This window comes from Rhinolophus sinicus, chromosome 1, assembly GCF_057876585.1.
Source record: "Rhinolophus sinicus isolate RSI-liver-muscle chromosome 1, RSI-T2T, whole genome shotgun sequence".
In the NCBI taxonomy this organism is placed as follows: Eukaryota; Metazoa; Chordata; class Mammalia; order Chiroptera; family Rhinolophidae; genus Rhinolophus; species Rhinolophus sinicus.
Genome location: NC_142501.1, coordinates 76,032,153 through 76,049,550, shown reverse-complemented (window position 1 = coordinate 76,049,550; position 17,398 = coordinate 76,032,153). Strand labels below are relative to the sequence as shown.

At 34.2% G+C, this 17,398-nt stretch overlaps 1 protein-coding gene across 2 annotated transcripts in view; it reads right to left on the bottom strand.

Moving 5' to 3' along the window:
* OTOGL (otogelin like) overlaps positions 1 to 17,398 on the bottom strand; it is a 142,577-nt gene that overhangs the window by 11,530 nt on the left and 113,649 nt on the right. For both annotated transcript variants that reach the window (XM_019751251.3, XM_074325364.2), the window contains 9 exons: positions 15,489 to 15,674; positions 13,358 to 13,570; positions 12,768 to 12,872; positions 11,949 to 12,056; positions 7,658 to 7,759; positions 7,079 to 7,183; positions 6,953 to 6,993; positions 1,994 to 2,057; positions 405 to 583 (listed from right to left, as the gene is read on the bottom strand). In XM_019751251.3, the coding sequence (XP_019606810.3) occupies positions 405 to 583; positions 1,994 to 2,057; positions 6,953 to 6,993; positions 7,079 to 7,183; positions 7,658 to 7,759; positions 11,949 to 12,056; positions 12,768 to 12,872; positions 13,358 to 13,570; positions 15,489 to 15,674 (1,103 nt within the window). The remainder of the gene's footprint in view (positions 1 to 404; positions 584 to 1,993; positions 2,058 to 6,952; positions 6,994 to 7,078; positions 7,184 to 7,657; positions 7,760 to 11,948; positions 12,057 to 12,767; positions 12,873 to 13,357; positions 13,571 to 15,488; positions 15,675 to 17,398) is intronic.

Genomic DNA, 17,398 nt, shown 5'->3' with positions numbered 1-17,398 from the left:
GTGATCACAATGGAAAGGATCTGTGTTACACATCACTTCTAGTACAGCATCGCTTTTATTCTGTCAAATAAAAACATACAGTGTGTCCTCATCCACCTTATTCACTGGATCTGGCACCCTGAGACTTTTGGCTCTTCCCCAAAGACAAAATGACCATGAAAGGTAAATGTTTTGAATCGATTCAGAACATAGAGGCAGCCACGACAGTGCAACTAAAGACACTCATGAAAGAGGACTTCAGAATTGCGTCAGAAAGTGGCAAGAACAATGGGATAAGTGTGTTCGAACTGTCCAAGTGTATATTTTCAACTTAGTGAATGTAAATTGTTCACTAGTTCAAATTCCAGAACTGCCGTTTTAAAATTGATTAACTCTCACCAGAATGACCTATAAAGAATACTTACGACATCACATTCTTTTGAACAATTCACCGTTGTAAAATTCAGAGTGTGAAAGCCTGTTTGGTTATCTTTTTCTTCCAGACACTCTATTATGTGACAAAAGTCCCCTTCCAAGTACTTTATCATAGACAGGGCAGGATTCAATACTGATACTTCTTGGAATACACACACATTATCCTTTTCTGAGAAAAGAAAAATAGCAAAAAGTACTATATTGAGTTTTTAATTAACCAATGGAATTTTTAGTTAAATCTATGTTTTCATTGTGATGTGCAATTTTTATCAAAATGAGTCAAGATCTTTACCTTTATATATTGTTAATAACTCAAGAGTTTATTTAATAATAACTGTAGCACATTTATGCCTTAACATACAATAAGAAATTGATCTGTAAACTCAACTACTACCATGTGTTTCTCCCAAAATAAGACTGGCTCTTATATTAAGTTTCGCTCCAAAAGACACATTAGGGCTTACATTCAGAGGATGTCATCCTGAAAAATCATGCTAGGGCTTATTTTCCAGTTAGGTCTCATTTTCAGGGAAACATGGTATTTACTGTTTGAACTTGCTCCAAAAGCTATACTTTATCACAGATTCTAGAATTTTAGACCTAAGAGACTGTCAAGCTACTTGCTGTTCCCTCTTCCAGAAACATAACATGACAATTTTGGGGAGTGGATATAGATAGAGGCAGAATCTAAATTAATTGTAGTAGGTCTCGGGGTGGCCAGTTAGCTCAGTTGGTTAGAGTGTGATGCTTGTAATACCAGGGTTGCTGGTTCAATCCCCACATGGGTCACTGTGAGCTGCACCCTCCACAACTAGATTGAAATAACTACTTGCTTGGAGCTGATGGGTCCTGGAAAAACACACTTAAAAATAAATAGAAGTGAAAAAAAAAATTCCATCTTCATGATGGAATTGTATAATATTTCATGGTTTTTAATTATTTTGAAAGGAAATTTTCTGATTTTTTGTGTTGCAAACTAAATAGTCATGAAAATTATACTTCATGATGAAGGCAGCTCATATAAGGTGTTACTGTATCTGTAAAAGTTGCATGTTAGGGTAGTCTAGAATAGTGATGAAGAAATCAGCTTAAGCTCTTTCTGCCTCACCAACAATGAATTTAATTAAGCCTTCTCTCATATAAAAATTTCAAGCTGTTGAATAAAAATTTTATTTTCTATTAACCTACTAATACTTAATATGAAAATTTGTTATTTCACAGAAAAATCAACTCTCTGTTTTGCAGTGTTAACATCAATAATAACAAAACAGTGAGCGAAAAGCTCTCTTTTAGACGTGTTTTTTTAAGTTAAATATATACATATATGAACCCTACAATCAACTTTCAGCTTCTGAAAAAAATTTCATTTTTCTGTCCTATTATCAAATTTCTCAGAACATTTAGAGATATTACAAAAGAGAAAACTGAAAAATAATAGCACATTTTTATACTAAAAAGGTGGCAAATGGCTTAAAACGTGTAATACATCTCATAGAAAATTATTTTTAATTATTAAATAGCAAACAAGAGATACCAATAATATTTAGTATCATTTAAAAGTTACAGAAAACATAGTTACCACAGAGATACTGCACACATCCACAGTCACTCTGAAAGTTAAGGTCTATTGTAGTAAATTCTCCCTATTAGAAAGATATTATTATTATTATTATTATTATTATTATTATATGACTTATCACATGGCTTACTATATGACAATGGTAAAAAAAACATACATGATGTAGTATCTAATAAGTTCCCTACCACACAGCCAGAGATAGAGCAGGTTCTTAATAAATATTTGGTAGTAAACAGGCTTGGATTAACCCGGTGGTCATTTAATACACAGCCCATGGAAAAAATTCACAACAAACAATGTGATCATGGACGACTTAATCTCTCTAAACTTTCATTCCCTTATCTAGTAAATGAGTGAAAGTGGGTAAGATGATCTTTATGGTCTGTCCTAACTTTAAAATATTGTTTGATTCCGAGCCTCGTGTGGGCAAATGGAGATAAGATAACGCTTGCTGATTTGGCTCCTTTGCTTGGTGGAAATGTCCTTGATCTGTTCTATAGATGTGATCCAGGACGCTGATGTCTGCCTCTGAGTAAGGCTGCTGTAGCATATAAGGCAGGAGCAGAAGAGGATACTGTAATGATTAATAGCACAGACTGGGGAACAACACTAGCCTTGGGCTGACCCTGCGCTGCTACTTACTAAATGTGTGATGTAGAGCAGGCGAGTCAGCCAGTTTGCTCCTCACGCCTTTTCATTTGTAAAATGGGAATAATAATATTTGCCTGCCTCTTAGGAATGTTGAGAGAGATGAATGGGTCAATATATGTAAAGAGCTTAAAATAGAGCTGACACACAGAACATGCTGTATACCCTTCAGCTGTTAGCAAACTGTTGTTATGACCAGTACTCAAACTTCGCCATATTAGGAATGATATAGATTCCTCTTAAATGTAGGACCAGGCCTACAGTTTCAAAAGGCATTTTAAATATCAACTTTTCCGGGGTGCATTTGATTTTCATACCATGTCAGTATTAAAATGAATTTGATTCTTAACACAAAAAATGATTCAAATAAATTAATAGTAATATATCAAAGGCACTTTTCCCTATAAACTAGTAATATCTTACTTTTCATAGAGTTTTACAAGTTGTAAAGTAGTTGCATAAACAATAACTCATATGTCGTGACACAATTCCAATGAGACTGGAAATAACATTTTAGAAATATAGAGTAAAAACAAATAATAAATGAAATTCTCTCACTGTATTAGCTACTCCAAAAGATTAGATAAGGAAATAGTGGGTTCACACTAACTTTTTTAAGTCACTTATGCACTTGTATTTTAGTGGTTAAATCCACGATTCCTACTGTGCCCTCTCAAGTTTAGGCTTAAATATTCTATTCTTCCCTTCTTACTTATTATCCTTTGAGATCTTATCCACATGTTCAGTTACACTTTTATGCTCATAAGTACCAATTTCCCCTAGAGGAAATACCTTGTGATTTTTCTACCAATACTTAATATTACATCAAATATGGTGGTAATTTTTTAATCTGAAGTAAGCATCCTTCTCCTTTAGAGTCAGTAGCAAAATCACCTTAAGTTTTTTCCACTTTTTGGCTGTTATAAATAGTGCTGCTATGAACATTCATGCATGAGCTTTTTTGTGGACAAATGTGTTCATTTCTCATGGGTATATACCTAAGAGTGGAATCATTAAGTTATATGGTGACTCTATATTTAACCACTTGCGTAATTAGCAGGCTGTTTTCCAAAGCCACTGTGCTATGTTATAATCCCATCAGCAGCACGCAGGGTTCCAGTTTCTCCACATCCTAAACATGTATTAACATCTGCCTTTTTTAATTGGTACGAAGTGGCATGTCACTGTAGTTTTGATTTGCATTTAACTGATAGCTAATGATGTCAGTTTATGGATCTTTTCATGTGCTATTGGCCATTGGATACCTTTATTTGTCTAAGTATACCCATACAATGGAATGTTATTTAACAGTAAAAAAGAATGAAGTACTGATACATAGTACAACAAGAATGAGCCTTGAGAATCTGATACTAATTGAAAGGAATTACAAAAGAACACATAATATATGATTCCATTTATATAAAATGCCAAAAATAGGCAAATCTATAGAGATAAAAAGTAGATTCCTGATTTCCTATGGCTGGGGAGATTGGAGGAAAATGAGGAGTAACTGCTAATAGATACAGAGTTTCTTTTTAGGGTTATAAAATTGTGTTGATGGTTACACAATTCTATGAATATACTAAGAACCATTGAATTGGACATTTTAAATGTCTTGAGTTATATGGTAATGTGATTTATATTTCAATAAAACTGTTACAAAGAAAGAAATACTGCAAAGGCTTAACATAGACTCTTTAGGTTGAAATATATCTGTTTTCTATGTGAAAAACTAATGTGATATTAAATATATACATATATCATCTTAGGCATAAATACTTATCTATCGTTCAGAATGAATACTCAGGACCAATGGATGAGGTCGATGCTTATGTAGAACCATCAGTGTTAAAACTAAATTATCACACATGGATGGTTACTTATATTTGGGTAAGATGTTCAAGGATATTGAAGCTACAATGAATAGTTATGTTGTGTGTGCCCAGAACAATGCTAATAAATAACAGGCACTCAATAAATACTTGCAACATTGAGTAATGTCAAAGTTTGATTCATAAATAATATTCAGACTTTGAAAGGTGAACTGGTAGTAAACTCGATGGGCCAGCATCTTGCACAAATGTTGGGGAAGGAGAACACAATGAAAGGGTAAATGGAGAATGGTAGAAACCCACTCACTAGAAGTGGGGAGGAAGAAAAGGGAGGAACAGATAGAAATGTGATTCATTGTTTGATGGTTAGGCTGAGATAGGTAGTAAAGGCACCAAAAAAAAAAAAGTGCAGAGTTAAGGTAACAACCACAGCCAGTTTAAAGAATGAACGTAGAGGCTCCTATCCAAAGAAGCTTCAAAGGACCCAGAACACAGGAGGCACAAAGTCCCATAGGAAGAAGGACTAGTTTATACTGTGTTGAAAGATTTATTATTGAAATGTCTCAAGATGTTGTGTTACTTCTTTCAGGCCAGCAGGGGAATTCTGAAAGAGGCTGGGTACTAGTGAAATCCCAGAGTCTACTCTGAACTACTCTTTTGGCCATCAGAGTGTTTGTCCAAAGATCCAGTACTTTTGGATTCTTGGTGTGCGAGACTTGTTACCTTGGAAGTTTTTAAAGCCCCCCTCCCCCGGACACACACACAGAAAATATGTTACACAAAGCCTGAGTCTTCCATTTTGCCCTCCTGAATTCAACCCCACCCCCCTCCTCTTCCATATAGACCTCCCTACACTCAAGGTCCTCATTCATCAATGGCTATACTAGTCTCTTGCTGATCTCATGCCCTCCAGTGTTTTACTGCCCTTATCCTGCCACACAGGATTATCAATGCCTGCTCCCTCAAACACCATTTTTATAATTCCTGTCTGATACAGGACACTTTCCATCTCCTATCATATAAAACTACACTAAGCTCCTCAGGATACGGCTTTGCATTTTCAAGTGGCTGGCACCATGACCACACATAACTGGTTTTCAACAAATGTTAGTTGAATGACTAACTGAAAAGAATATATGAATAAATCAACTCTAAATCCCTCAGCCTTGTCTTTAAAGCCCTTCCCAGTTTACCAGTTTGGATAGTTGTTCATCTCTCATCGTTTCTCCTCCAGTTAACTCTTTCTCAAGGAAAGAAAGAGGTCATGGTCCTTCAACATGCATATCTTATCTCATCCTTTGTGCATTTACTCATGTTCATTCTAGCCCCTGTCTGGAATAGTTTACCTCTTTTCATCCATTTTTCCTAACCTGACTATCACTTTCTTCCAAACTTTTCTTGATGGTCACTTTCCCTAGAAAGTTCTCCATGATAATCTACACATTGTGGTTAACATTATGAGTATTCTGGAGGTGTTGTGGTAATAATTATAGCTGGTACTAATTGAGCCCTTGCTATGTGTCATGTACTATCTAATTTATATTAATTTATTTCATTCTCATGACACAGGTATTGTTATTACTTTTTATTTCAGGTGAGGAAAATGAGTCACAGCTAAAGAGAGGCCAGACCACTAATAGAAACAAGACAGTCTCCACTTGCTTTTGTTCTTCTGTCAACTTATATCTTAGTTACACTTTGTAAGGGTAATGAAAGAACTAAGGCTGAGTGGAAAGAATGAAGGAATACACACATACACAAAACAATCCCTGGTTTGAGTCTTGAAAATCTCAGTCAATCATTTACTCTCTCTAGACCTCAATTTCCTTATTTACAAAATGAGCTAAACATACTTACTTTGTGGAGATTTAATGAGATAATATACTAAACATGTAAACTATGAAGGATTTAAGAAAAATACAATATACTTCTACTCTTTTCTGTAGGTGTGTATATAGTACACACAAAATAATCAAATGAGAGAATGTTTATGAAAGCTATTTAAACATTCTATGAAAATAATAGATGATAACTCATCATTGCAGTAAATGTTAGATTAATGCTTTTGTAAAATACAATTAAATTTACTTATTTGACATACAAACATAATTAACATATAAAACTTGATGCATTTGGAGATAAGTATACATCCATGAAACCACCACCATAACCTAGGCCAATACTGATATAATATTTTTTCAATGCTTTGCTTCATTTTAAGATCCATGAACTTAAGTAGATACAAGACTAATAGATACATTCACCAGTGAAAAAAATAACATATTGTACTTCTTATCTCAAATAAAATATAAAACATTGACTGCTCCCTAATATCAAAGAACATTATTTTAATCTACTTCAGTGCAACTTAATAAGGATAATTATATTAACCCTGAGAAGAATTCAGAAATGAGAGAGATAAAGGAAGAACAAAGTGAATTAAATTTTATGACAAGTCAATCAAAATATGTATTCTTACCACTTCACAGGTTGGCATAACAAGGCTTTCACAGCTACATTCTAAAAGGCAAAAACCAACATATTTATATTGATCAGAATACATTAACATATTGTAATAAAACTTTAAAATATGAAGATTAATTACCACAATGCCATATTGGACAACATTGACCAGATACATGTTCTTTCACAAGTTTCATATCTTCTGCACAGTTGAGTAGTGGCACAGGACAAAGATTTGGCTCACAAACTAAATAGAAAAAATACATGGGTAAAGATTAACTTCATGTAATCACTAGTTTTTGCTACCTACCAATTAGTGTACTGCCATTGCTAATGTAATGCATGAATTCGTATGTCCCCAGTGCTGCCTCTCCCACTGCCCAATTACCATGTGTTGATGAGAACAAACAAATGCTTCATAAGACAAACAACAGTAGTAGAACTAGGATAGCACATCAGGTGAAGAACCCTGAGAAATGGCTGGAGTACAAGAGAAAGGAAGTAAAGGGGATATGGAATCACCTGGATATCTAGCAATTCTAGGATATCAGGCAAGTCACAGCTAATCTATTTTAGGGAGGTAATAACATTATCCAAGAAGAGCTCTCAGAGGTAAGAAAGCATTATATATATTCAACATGTATTTTATATGCTAGAATTCAACTGAAGTCTTAAACATTGGACATATCTAAATATTTTAAATTAGTTAAAATATACTTACCACAGTAATACTGAGGACAACATAAGTGTGTGGTATTAAGATCCACAGTAAGAAATTCCCCATCAGTACATAGTGGAATAGGTTCAGTGCAAGGTTCACAAACTAAAGGTAAAAGAAAAAAAACAGAAATTACAGCTGAGCTAAAAAAAAAAAAAGAAAAAATCTAATTATTAGTTCAGATTATTGCATGCATTAAAAATCAACATAAAATACTTTATGTTTAATAAAATAGAAAACAAGAAAAATAAGGTTTTAACAGATCTCTTTATATGGTCATAAAAATAATAACACTGCCTGAGTATGTTGCTTTATGCTTGCCAAGCATAGTGACATAGAACACCATCTTACCAGAAGTATCAGGCATTAACATTCCAGAATAACTTGTTCTTACTAGGATAAAAATATTGACTGATTTATTTGTTTCCTTACTTCACTACTCTTGATTACTCCAATTTATGGATGAATAATGTAGTAGGCACTTTTGAGCTGTTCAGTATCCCTCTCTCTACTTTGATAACAATTCTCTAAATGACCTTGAGGAAATGCCCCACCCACGCAGACTTAGAGTGACTGTTATAAAGGTGCTTTGCTCTCATCAGGCCTCTCTGGGGGAATAACCTACATTAGTTGAATCAGAATCTGTTTCTATGTCATTTAAATCATAAGTGGAAGCATGCCAGGGATGGAAATAGATGTTGCAGATTCAATAATTAGTAACTGACAGAGCAGCTGGTTTCTTTCCTTCCCTGGGCTTGATCTGTTTCATCTTGAGCCTATAAAATATTGATCTCCAAATCTTCCCAATAATTGGTTGTGCTAAAGCTAGCTAGAATCAATCATTTTTTGCCATTTGAAGTTGAACCTTAACTTATACGAATAATGTGTTTTGATTTTCATAAGTACATTTAAAACCTACATTAATCACCAATCTTTTAAATGATGATTCATTTAAAATGGAAAATAGAGAGTTCTTTGTTTTTAAATGTCTAGTTCATAAGACAAAATACATAGTTCCATATACCATCATTACCTAGACAACTTTCATTTCTACCATTCTCTTTCAACATCATCATAACTCACATGTGATATAGTTTTAAAGAGGTCCTGTAATATCTTAGCAGACTCTTTACTCTACTTGGTTCTTCAAGAAAAGCTAAGGCTATATTTTTCTTCTAACATAACTAGGTGCTTGGCCTTATTAAAGAAAAAAGAAAAGCTTGATTATATTATCTTGATCATGTTTTGACCGAATATATATATATATATATATATATATATATATATATATATATATATATATAGTCTTTGTTGATAAGGGAAAATAGTACTAATTGTCGCAATTCTTAAGAGTCATTTGAAATGCTGGACTTTCTCCTGGACCAGATGGCTACACAGGAGAATTTTACCAAACATTCAAAGAAGAATTAACACCTATCCTCCTCAAGCTATTCCAAACAAGCTATTCCAAACAAGAGGGTGGAAAGCTCCCAACCTCATTTTTAGAGGCCACTGTTACCCTGATCCCAAACCCAGACAAAGACATTACAATAAAAAGAAAATTATAGGCTGATATCCCTGATGAACATAGATGCAAAAATCCTCAACAAAATATTAATAAACTAAATTCAGCAATGAATTAAAAATATCATATTTGATCTAGCATGATCAAATGGGATTTATTCCTGGGATGCAAGGTTGGTTCAATATCCGCAAATCAATTAATATGATACACTACATAAACAAAATGAAGGATAAAAATTGTATGATCATGCAGTAAAAGCATTTAATGAAATCCAACACTATTTATGATAAAAATTCTCAGTGAAGTGAGACTAGAGGGAACATACTACAATATAAGGCCATATATAACAAACACATAGCTAACATAATACTGAATGGGGAAAAGCTAAAACCATTCTCAAGATCAGGAACAAGACAAGGAAGCACACTTTCACCACTTTTATTCACCGTAGTACTGGAAGTCTTAACAACCACAATCAGACAAGAAGAAAGAAAAGCCATCCAAATTGGAAAGGAAGAAGTAAAACTATCATTATTTTCAGATGACATGATACTACATATAGAGAACCCCAAAGACTCCACCAAAAAAACTATTAGAACTGATAAATGAATTCAGTAAAGTAACAGGATATAAAATTAGTAGTCAGAAATTGGTTGCATTTTTACACAACAATAACAAACTACTAGAAAGAGAAATTAAGAAAATAATCCCATTTATAATTGCATCAAAAAAATACCTAGGAATAAATTTAACCAAAGAAGTAAAAGACCTATACTCAGATAATTATAAGACACTGAAGAGAAAAATTAAAGAGGATAAAAATAAATGGAAACATATACCATGTTCATGGATAGGAAGAATTAACATAGTTAAAACGTCCATACTATCTAAAGCAATCTAAACGTTCAGTGCAATCTCTATCAAAATATTGATGGCATTTTTCACAGAACTAGAACAAATAATCTTAAATTTTATGTGGAACCATAAAGACTCCAAAGAGTCATGGCAATCTTGAGAAAGAACTAAGTATCAAGTTACCTGATATGAAACTATACTACAAGTCCATAAGAATCAAAACAGCATGGTATTGGCATAAAAACAGACACAGAATTCAATGGAATAGCATAGACAGCCCAGAAATAAACCCATGTATAAATGGTTATTTAATCTATGACCAAAGAAACAAGAGTATACAATGGGGTAAAGACAGTCTATTCAATAAATGGTATTGGGAAAACAGCACAGATACACGCAAAAAAAAAAAAAGAAAAGAAATAGGACCACCTTCTTACTCCATATACAAGAATAAACTCAAAATGGATTAAAGAATTAAATGTAAAACCCGAAACTATAAAACTCCTAAAAGAAAACACAGTAAACTCTCTGATATTACTCTTAGTAATATTTGTGTTTTTTCTCATATGTCACTTCAGGCAAGGGAAACAAGAGAAAAAATAAACACCAAACTAAAAAGCTTTTGCCCAGCAAAGGAAACCATCAACAAAACAGAAAGACAACCTACTGAATGGGAGAAGATATTCGCCACTGGTACATCTGACAAGGAGTTAATATCCAAAATTTATAAAGAACTCTCCAAAAATCTAACACTCCAATAAAAAAAAATTAGCCGAGGACCTGAATAGACATTTCTCCAAAGATGGCATACACATGGGTCAGTAGACATATGAAAAGATGCTCTACATCACTAATCATTGGAGAAAAGCAAATTAAAACGACAATGTGATATAAATTCACACCTGTTGTGTGGCCATCACCAATAAATCAATAAACAACATGTGTTGCTGAGGATGTGGAGAAAAGGGAACCTTCGTGTACTGTTGGTGGAATTATAAATTTGTGCAGCCACCATAGAAAACAGTCTGAAGTTTCCTCAAAAACTTAAAAATAGAACTACCTTACGATCCAGCAATTCCACTTCTGGGTATTCATCTAAAGAAATCCAAAACACTAATTCACAAAGATACGTGCATCCTTATGTTCATTGCAGCATTATTTACAATAGCCAAAATATGGAAGCAACTTAAGTATCCATCAATAGACAACTGGATAAAGAAGATGTGTTATATATTTATACAAGGGAATATTACTCTGCCATAAAAAAGTGAAATGTTACCATCCGTGACAACATGGATGGACCTAGAAGGTATTATGCTAAGTGAAGTAAGTCAAAAAGAGAAAGACAAATACCACATGATCTCACTTATATGTGGGGTGTAAAGAACAAAACAGAAACAGACTCATAGATACGGAGAACAAGCTGATGGTTACCAAATGGAAGGGGGTTTTGTGGGCAGGGTAAAAAGGGGAAGGAACTAACTATGAATTGGTAGTTACAAAAAAGTCATGAGGAGGTAAAAAGCATAGGAATATAGTCAATAATATTGTGATAGCATTGTATGGTGCTAGATGGTTGTTTCACTTATTATTCTGATTACTTCTTTAGGTATATAATTGTTGAAAAACTAATGTGTACACCTGAAACTAACATAATATTCTATGTTAGCTGTATTGTAATAAAAATCTTTAAAGACACACACCCACACATGCAGCAATAAAATAAAGTAAAACAAAATAAAATAATAAAATAAAATAAAATGCTGGACTTTCTTTTCTATCATTTTTATTTAGTTTAATTCTTATAACAGCAGAACACTGGTTTCCATCAGTCTCATAAAATTCACTTCAAATAAGAGATTTTTCCCTACATCCTCCTTCTTCTTTTAAAAAATTATTTCACAGGTCACTCACCACAGAGAGGAGCAAAACAGCAAGGCTCATCCTGTTGAACTTGAATCATGAATTGGTCTTCTCTGCATTCTGGTATTGAAATACTGGGGCATTTAACTGGATCACATTCTGCAGAAACACAAAGATATTTGAAACTCTGTATAGAGTGAGATAATAAAATAAATGTGATATATATATGTGTGTGTGTATATATATGTATATATATACACATATATTATATATGTATTCTATTTCCCATGTATTTGCACTAAGATTAAGATCTTTAAAATTACTTAATTACTATATACACATTTATATAACATATAAATTTAAAGTATATATGTATATATGTATATATACGTGTGTGTGTCTGTGTATATATATATATATATATATATATATATATAGAGAGAGAGAGAGAGAGAGAGAGAGAGAGAGAGAGAGAGAGAGAGGAGAGAAAGTACCAAAAAAATGTATATACATTTTAAGAAAGGAAAAAACTTAAAATTGTAATACTCAATATATACCAATAACAAAAGATGAATACAAGTCTTGTTTGACTTCTGCAATTACAAGAGGTGCTCAAAGTAGTTACCATCAGCGTCCAGACACTTCTGATTACAGCGAACTACCGCTTGAGCAACATTGACCAAAGTGTCCATTTGTACACATTTTTTGGCAGATATATATATTTGCAGGTTAATAAACTATCTTTAGGAAGACAATTCCACAATCTTTAATAATAGATCATTTCCTTGTAGACACAAAGAATGAAAATTTAATCCACTGTTCTGAATGAAAAGTGACCCTCACTCTTATTTTTCCTAATTAATTTCTCACCACATTTGTACTGTGGACAGCAAGAAAGAGGGCTGTGGCCAATGGTCAATTTTTGACTCTCCGTACATGTTGGAATGGTAGTTTCACACAAGGTCATGTCACATCCTGCAAATAAGAAACAAAAGCATTAAAATATTAGTAAACATAACTAAAATCTCGTGTTTCTTACTCAAAGCAGGTTAATGATTTTCATTATACATGTTTTTACACTGAAACCAAAAACATTTAGCCCACAAAATGGGCTATATAGGAAAAGGGAGCAGATTTAAGATTTATTTGTTACTGTCTTTCACCTGTGTTTGTCCTAAGTCAAAGATTCCCAGCTCCTTTATAGTGTCATGTATTACTGAATATTATTAAGTGCTAATAGCCAGAGTTTTGCACGTGTATTTGCAAGATTAACAAAACCATAATGAGGCAAAGCTTGCTTTGAGAAAGTGTAAGTGACATTTATGGAAATATTTCCATTGTTATTCAATCCTTACAATTTTTTTTTATGCCAAGCATCATGCACGCCCTGCTTTTTCGCAAAGAATGTGAACATGTTTTCTGGTATTAACTGACTTCAAGGCTTCAGCCTGAGTACCTACCACAAACTTCCAGTGAACAGCAGGACAGCTTATCAATGGTGCCCAGGATGACTTCAGCTTCTCGTTCACAAATTGGTGAGGGCTCTTCTTCACAGTCAGGTTCTATAGGAATAATGCTTCCATTCCCCAGACATTGGTAGAGGGCACATTCATTAATGCCCCCATTCCAAATCTCCCCAGCAGTGCGGGGTTGGTCTTCAATATCAGTACATGCTTTAAAAAATTAGCAATATTATATCACTCATAACCTGCACAATAAAATCAATTAAGCTGTGATGTTTTGATTTCATCCTGTGACCTGGCCCGGTGACATAGATAACATGTCACATATCTATCCTTTTTCAGGTTTCTCTTTTTATTCACCAGCTACTAGCTTATATTTTTCTTTAATGAAATTTTTGATGTAGTCCGTAGACTATATGTTACCCTTCTAAAACTCTCTGTAAATTCACATAGCCTCTTCCAAAAATAATGTAATTTGTTAACTATTTTTTCATTTTAACTCTTGTTAATATAATTTATTTAACTTGGACAAACTCAGTACATAAATTTAAATGTTTTAAAACATTAATTGTTAAAAATGCATGGTATTAGAAAATAAGGTAGTTCCTATCTCACATTAACATTTTGTCATACGAAAATTCAAAACATTTCAGCTTTAAAATCTAAACGTAGAAAGCAACCAAGCAAAATATTTAGTGACTCTTATCAGTTTTATTATCAAAGTTTTACTAAATGATAAATATGGCCCTCTAGTAGTTCTTTAAGGAATAATAAAGATAAACGTAGTGACGAACCATATCCCCAGCATCCAATGGACTTATGTTATCCTATTCACTAGCAGCAAACCAACTTCACAGCAAACATAAGCATGTCTGTATATTCTCAAAGTCTTCCACAAATACTCTTTTCAACGACAAACACAAACTTGTTTCTGAAACTACACATGCATTTCACTTCTACATGCATTTCACTTCTATTTCTACTTTTCCTTTTGTGTTTCCCCAAAAATACTGTTTCCCCGAAAATAAGACCTAGCTGGACAATCAGTTCCAATGCATCTTTTGGAGCGTTATGTTATGTTATACTATGTTATGTTAATTTATGTTATGTTATGTTATGTTATGTTATGTTATGTTATGTTATGTTATGTTATGTTATGTTATGTAAGACCTGGTCTTATTTTAATATAAGACCCGGCCTTATGTTAATTTTTGCTCCAAAAGATGCATTAGAGCTGATGGTCCAGCTAGGTCTTATTTTCAGGGTCACACGGTAAGACCTAGCCAGACAATCAGCTCTAATGAGTCTTTTGGAGCAAAAATTAATATAAGACCCTGTATTCTTTTACCATAACATAAGATCGGGTCTAATATAAAATATAATATGATATAATATAATATAATATAATATAATATAATATAATATAATATAATATAATAATACTGGGTCTTTTATTAATTTTTGCTCCAAAAGATGAACTAGAGCTGATTGTCTGGCTGGGTCTTATTTTTGGGGAAACACGGTAAATCTCTTTTTCTTCCAACTATAATGAAGAAACTTATAACTGATAAAGCACATATTTCAATTTTCTCAATTTTGCACATTTTTCATATAAAACCACCGTGGAGATAATGTGTCAGAATAAAATGGTTGAAAATGAAAGTAGAAATATTACATCTTTTCTCCCATATAACACTATTTTTTCTGTAGGCAGTATTGAAAAATGCTTTGCATTATTTTCTGCATTCCCACACTAACCTTATAGGACTGTGATATTATTTTCCCCATTTTACAAATGCATAACTCAGGCTCATAGTCATAAACCTGAATCATTAATACGTGAAATAATTGGAATTTATATTTAGTCCACATCCTCTACTCTTAATTCTTGATTTACTATACTCTTTCCTCGTTATTACAGCTGAGGTAGAGATTAAAAAACATCACTAGCAAAGCTCCTAATTTTGGTAACTTCAGGTGACATTGTATAAAAATCAAACTACAAACTCATTTCCTTTCCAAAACCTATGTTACCTTTGATCAACCTTTCTTAGCACTTCTCTCCAGGATCTAAAAATATTTGAGTTGTTTTCTGGACCCCAAAGTGGTCATTTTATACTTTGCTTACCACATTCTTTCTCTGGAATGCACTGAGTTGAATATGGCCTGTGAAGAATGGTTCCATTTTTGCATACACAGTCTTCTCTTAAATTCAAACAGGAAGTGTGTCCATAGAACCATCTGTTCAAACATGTTCTTGCTTCACAGGGTCGTACACAAGGTTGATATTCCTTTCCCTCTGGGCAGCTCAGAGCTATGAATAACAAAGGACAGAATTTGCTAAAGATAAAAGTAACCTATTTAAATTCTAGTAAAAGGAAGAATATGTCAAGTGTCATTTTCTTTCTGAAAATGACTTTTCACATTTCAGTCTCTTCAAATTCTATTTTTTGTTTATTATATAATCATAAATCAGAAACAAAACAATCAATGGTATTTTTTAGTATCTTCCATGTATCTAGCTAGTATTATGTTATGGCACAAAAAGTTCATCTAATTTATATCAAATAAATATGACCAATAGGAAGCTCAAATCTCATTAGCGTAAATAAAGAGTCAACTATTATGAAGTTATAGCTCTGTGGTGAGAGGATATATAAGAGTCTACTCAGAACAAGTAAAGAAATACACTTTATATATGTAACTCAACCAAGTCATAAAAATGAAAATGCTACATGTTTAGGTTTATTCCTTCACTTTCAAAAGAAACTACCACTGCTGAGAAGTTTCTACATGATGTTTTAGAAAATTCTTGTTTATTTTCAGTTATCTTAAAAAGTTACAGTGTTAAAAAATGAACAAACAGACTCATGGTCAAGATGGCGGAGGAGATAAACACTGTGCTTGCCCCCTCTTATGACCACAACAAAATTACAACTAAACTACAGAACAACCATCATGGAGAATCACCTGAGGTCTAGCTGAACTGAAGTCCTATAACTAAGGACATGCAGAAAAAGCCAAATGGAGACTGGTAGGAGGGGCAGAGAGGTGGAACAGGCTGGTCCCACACCCAGGTGTGGCAGTTAAAAATAGGGAGGGCTATCTCAGCTGTTGAGGTCTAAGGAGTGAAGGGTCCCAGTCCCATACCAGGCTCTCCAGCCTAGGATTCCAGTGCCAGGAAGAAAGGTCCCTAGGCTTTGACAACCAGAAAAGATGGTGGCTGAGTGAGACAGAGGGCTGCTAGAGTCAAGGCGTTCTTCTTAAAATGCCTGCACACAGAATTACTCACAATGGACTCACTCAGCTCCAGTGCTGGGGCAGCAGCTCAAAGGTACTAGGAATATATAGGGAGATATTGAATTATCTGGCTTCAAAGCAAAGGCTGGAAGGGCAGCTTTCTCCCAAATAGAAGTGCTAGCAGAAGTAATTGTTTCTTTGTTAAGCCCGTTTTACTCCTGCATACAGATACAGGCGGCCGCCATATCTGAATCTCCATCAGTCTGGCTAACATTGTTCACCCTGCCTTGGTGATTCTCTGAGACTTCACCCCACCCAACTCATGTCCACCCAAGCAATTTCCAGTGGCTTTTCCATACAAACAGCCTGTCTTGGCTCATGCTATGTATGGACTTTCCTAAAATTTCTCAAAGGTTGACAAACTCCAAATAAGCAGCATTTGGCCTCGGTGTTCCCCATACCTCTTGCTAAGCCGCCCCAAGTTCCTCACTAGTGGCAGCCAGCCTCAATTCTTAGGTTAGCCTCTCCCAGGCACCGCCAAGCCCAGCACAAACAGTAACTATCTGCAGATCACCTTGTAGCTCATGCCAAGTGGCCCTGGGCAGGGCACAGGAAGCAGCTGAGCTTGGCCTGCAACAAATCCCCTCTCAAAAGGCTGCAGAATCAATACACCTGACGGCCAGCTTCAGACCACACCAGAGCACCACCCAACCACTTTCACAAATGACACACTCGAAAGGCAGACTCAGCAGGCACCAGAGCCCTGCTAAAGGGAATCCTGCTCCAGAGGGTCAGCCC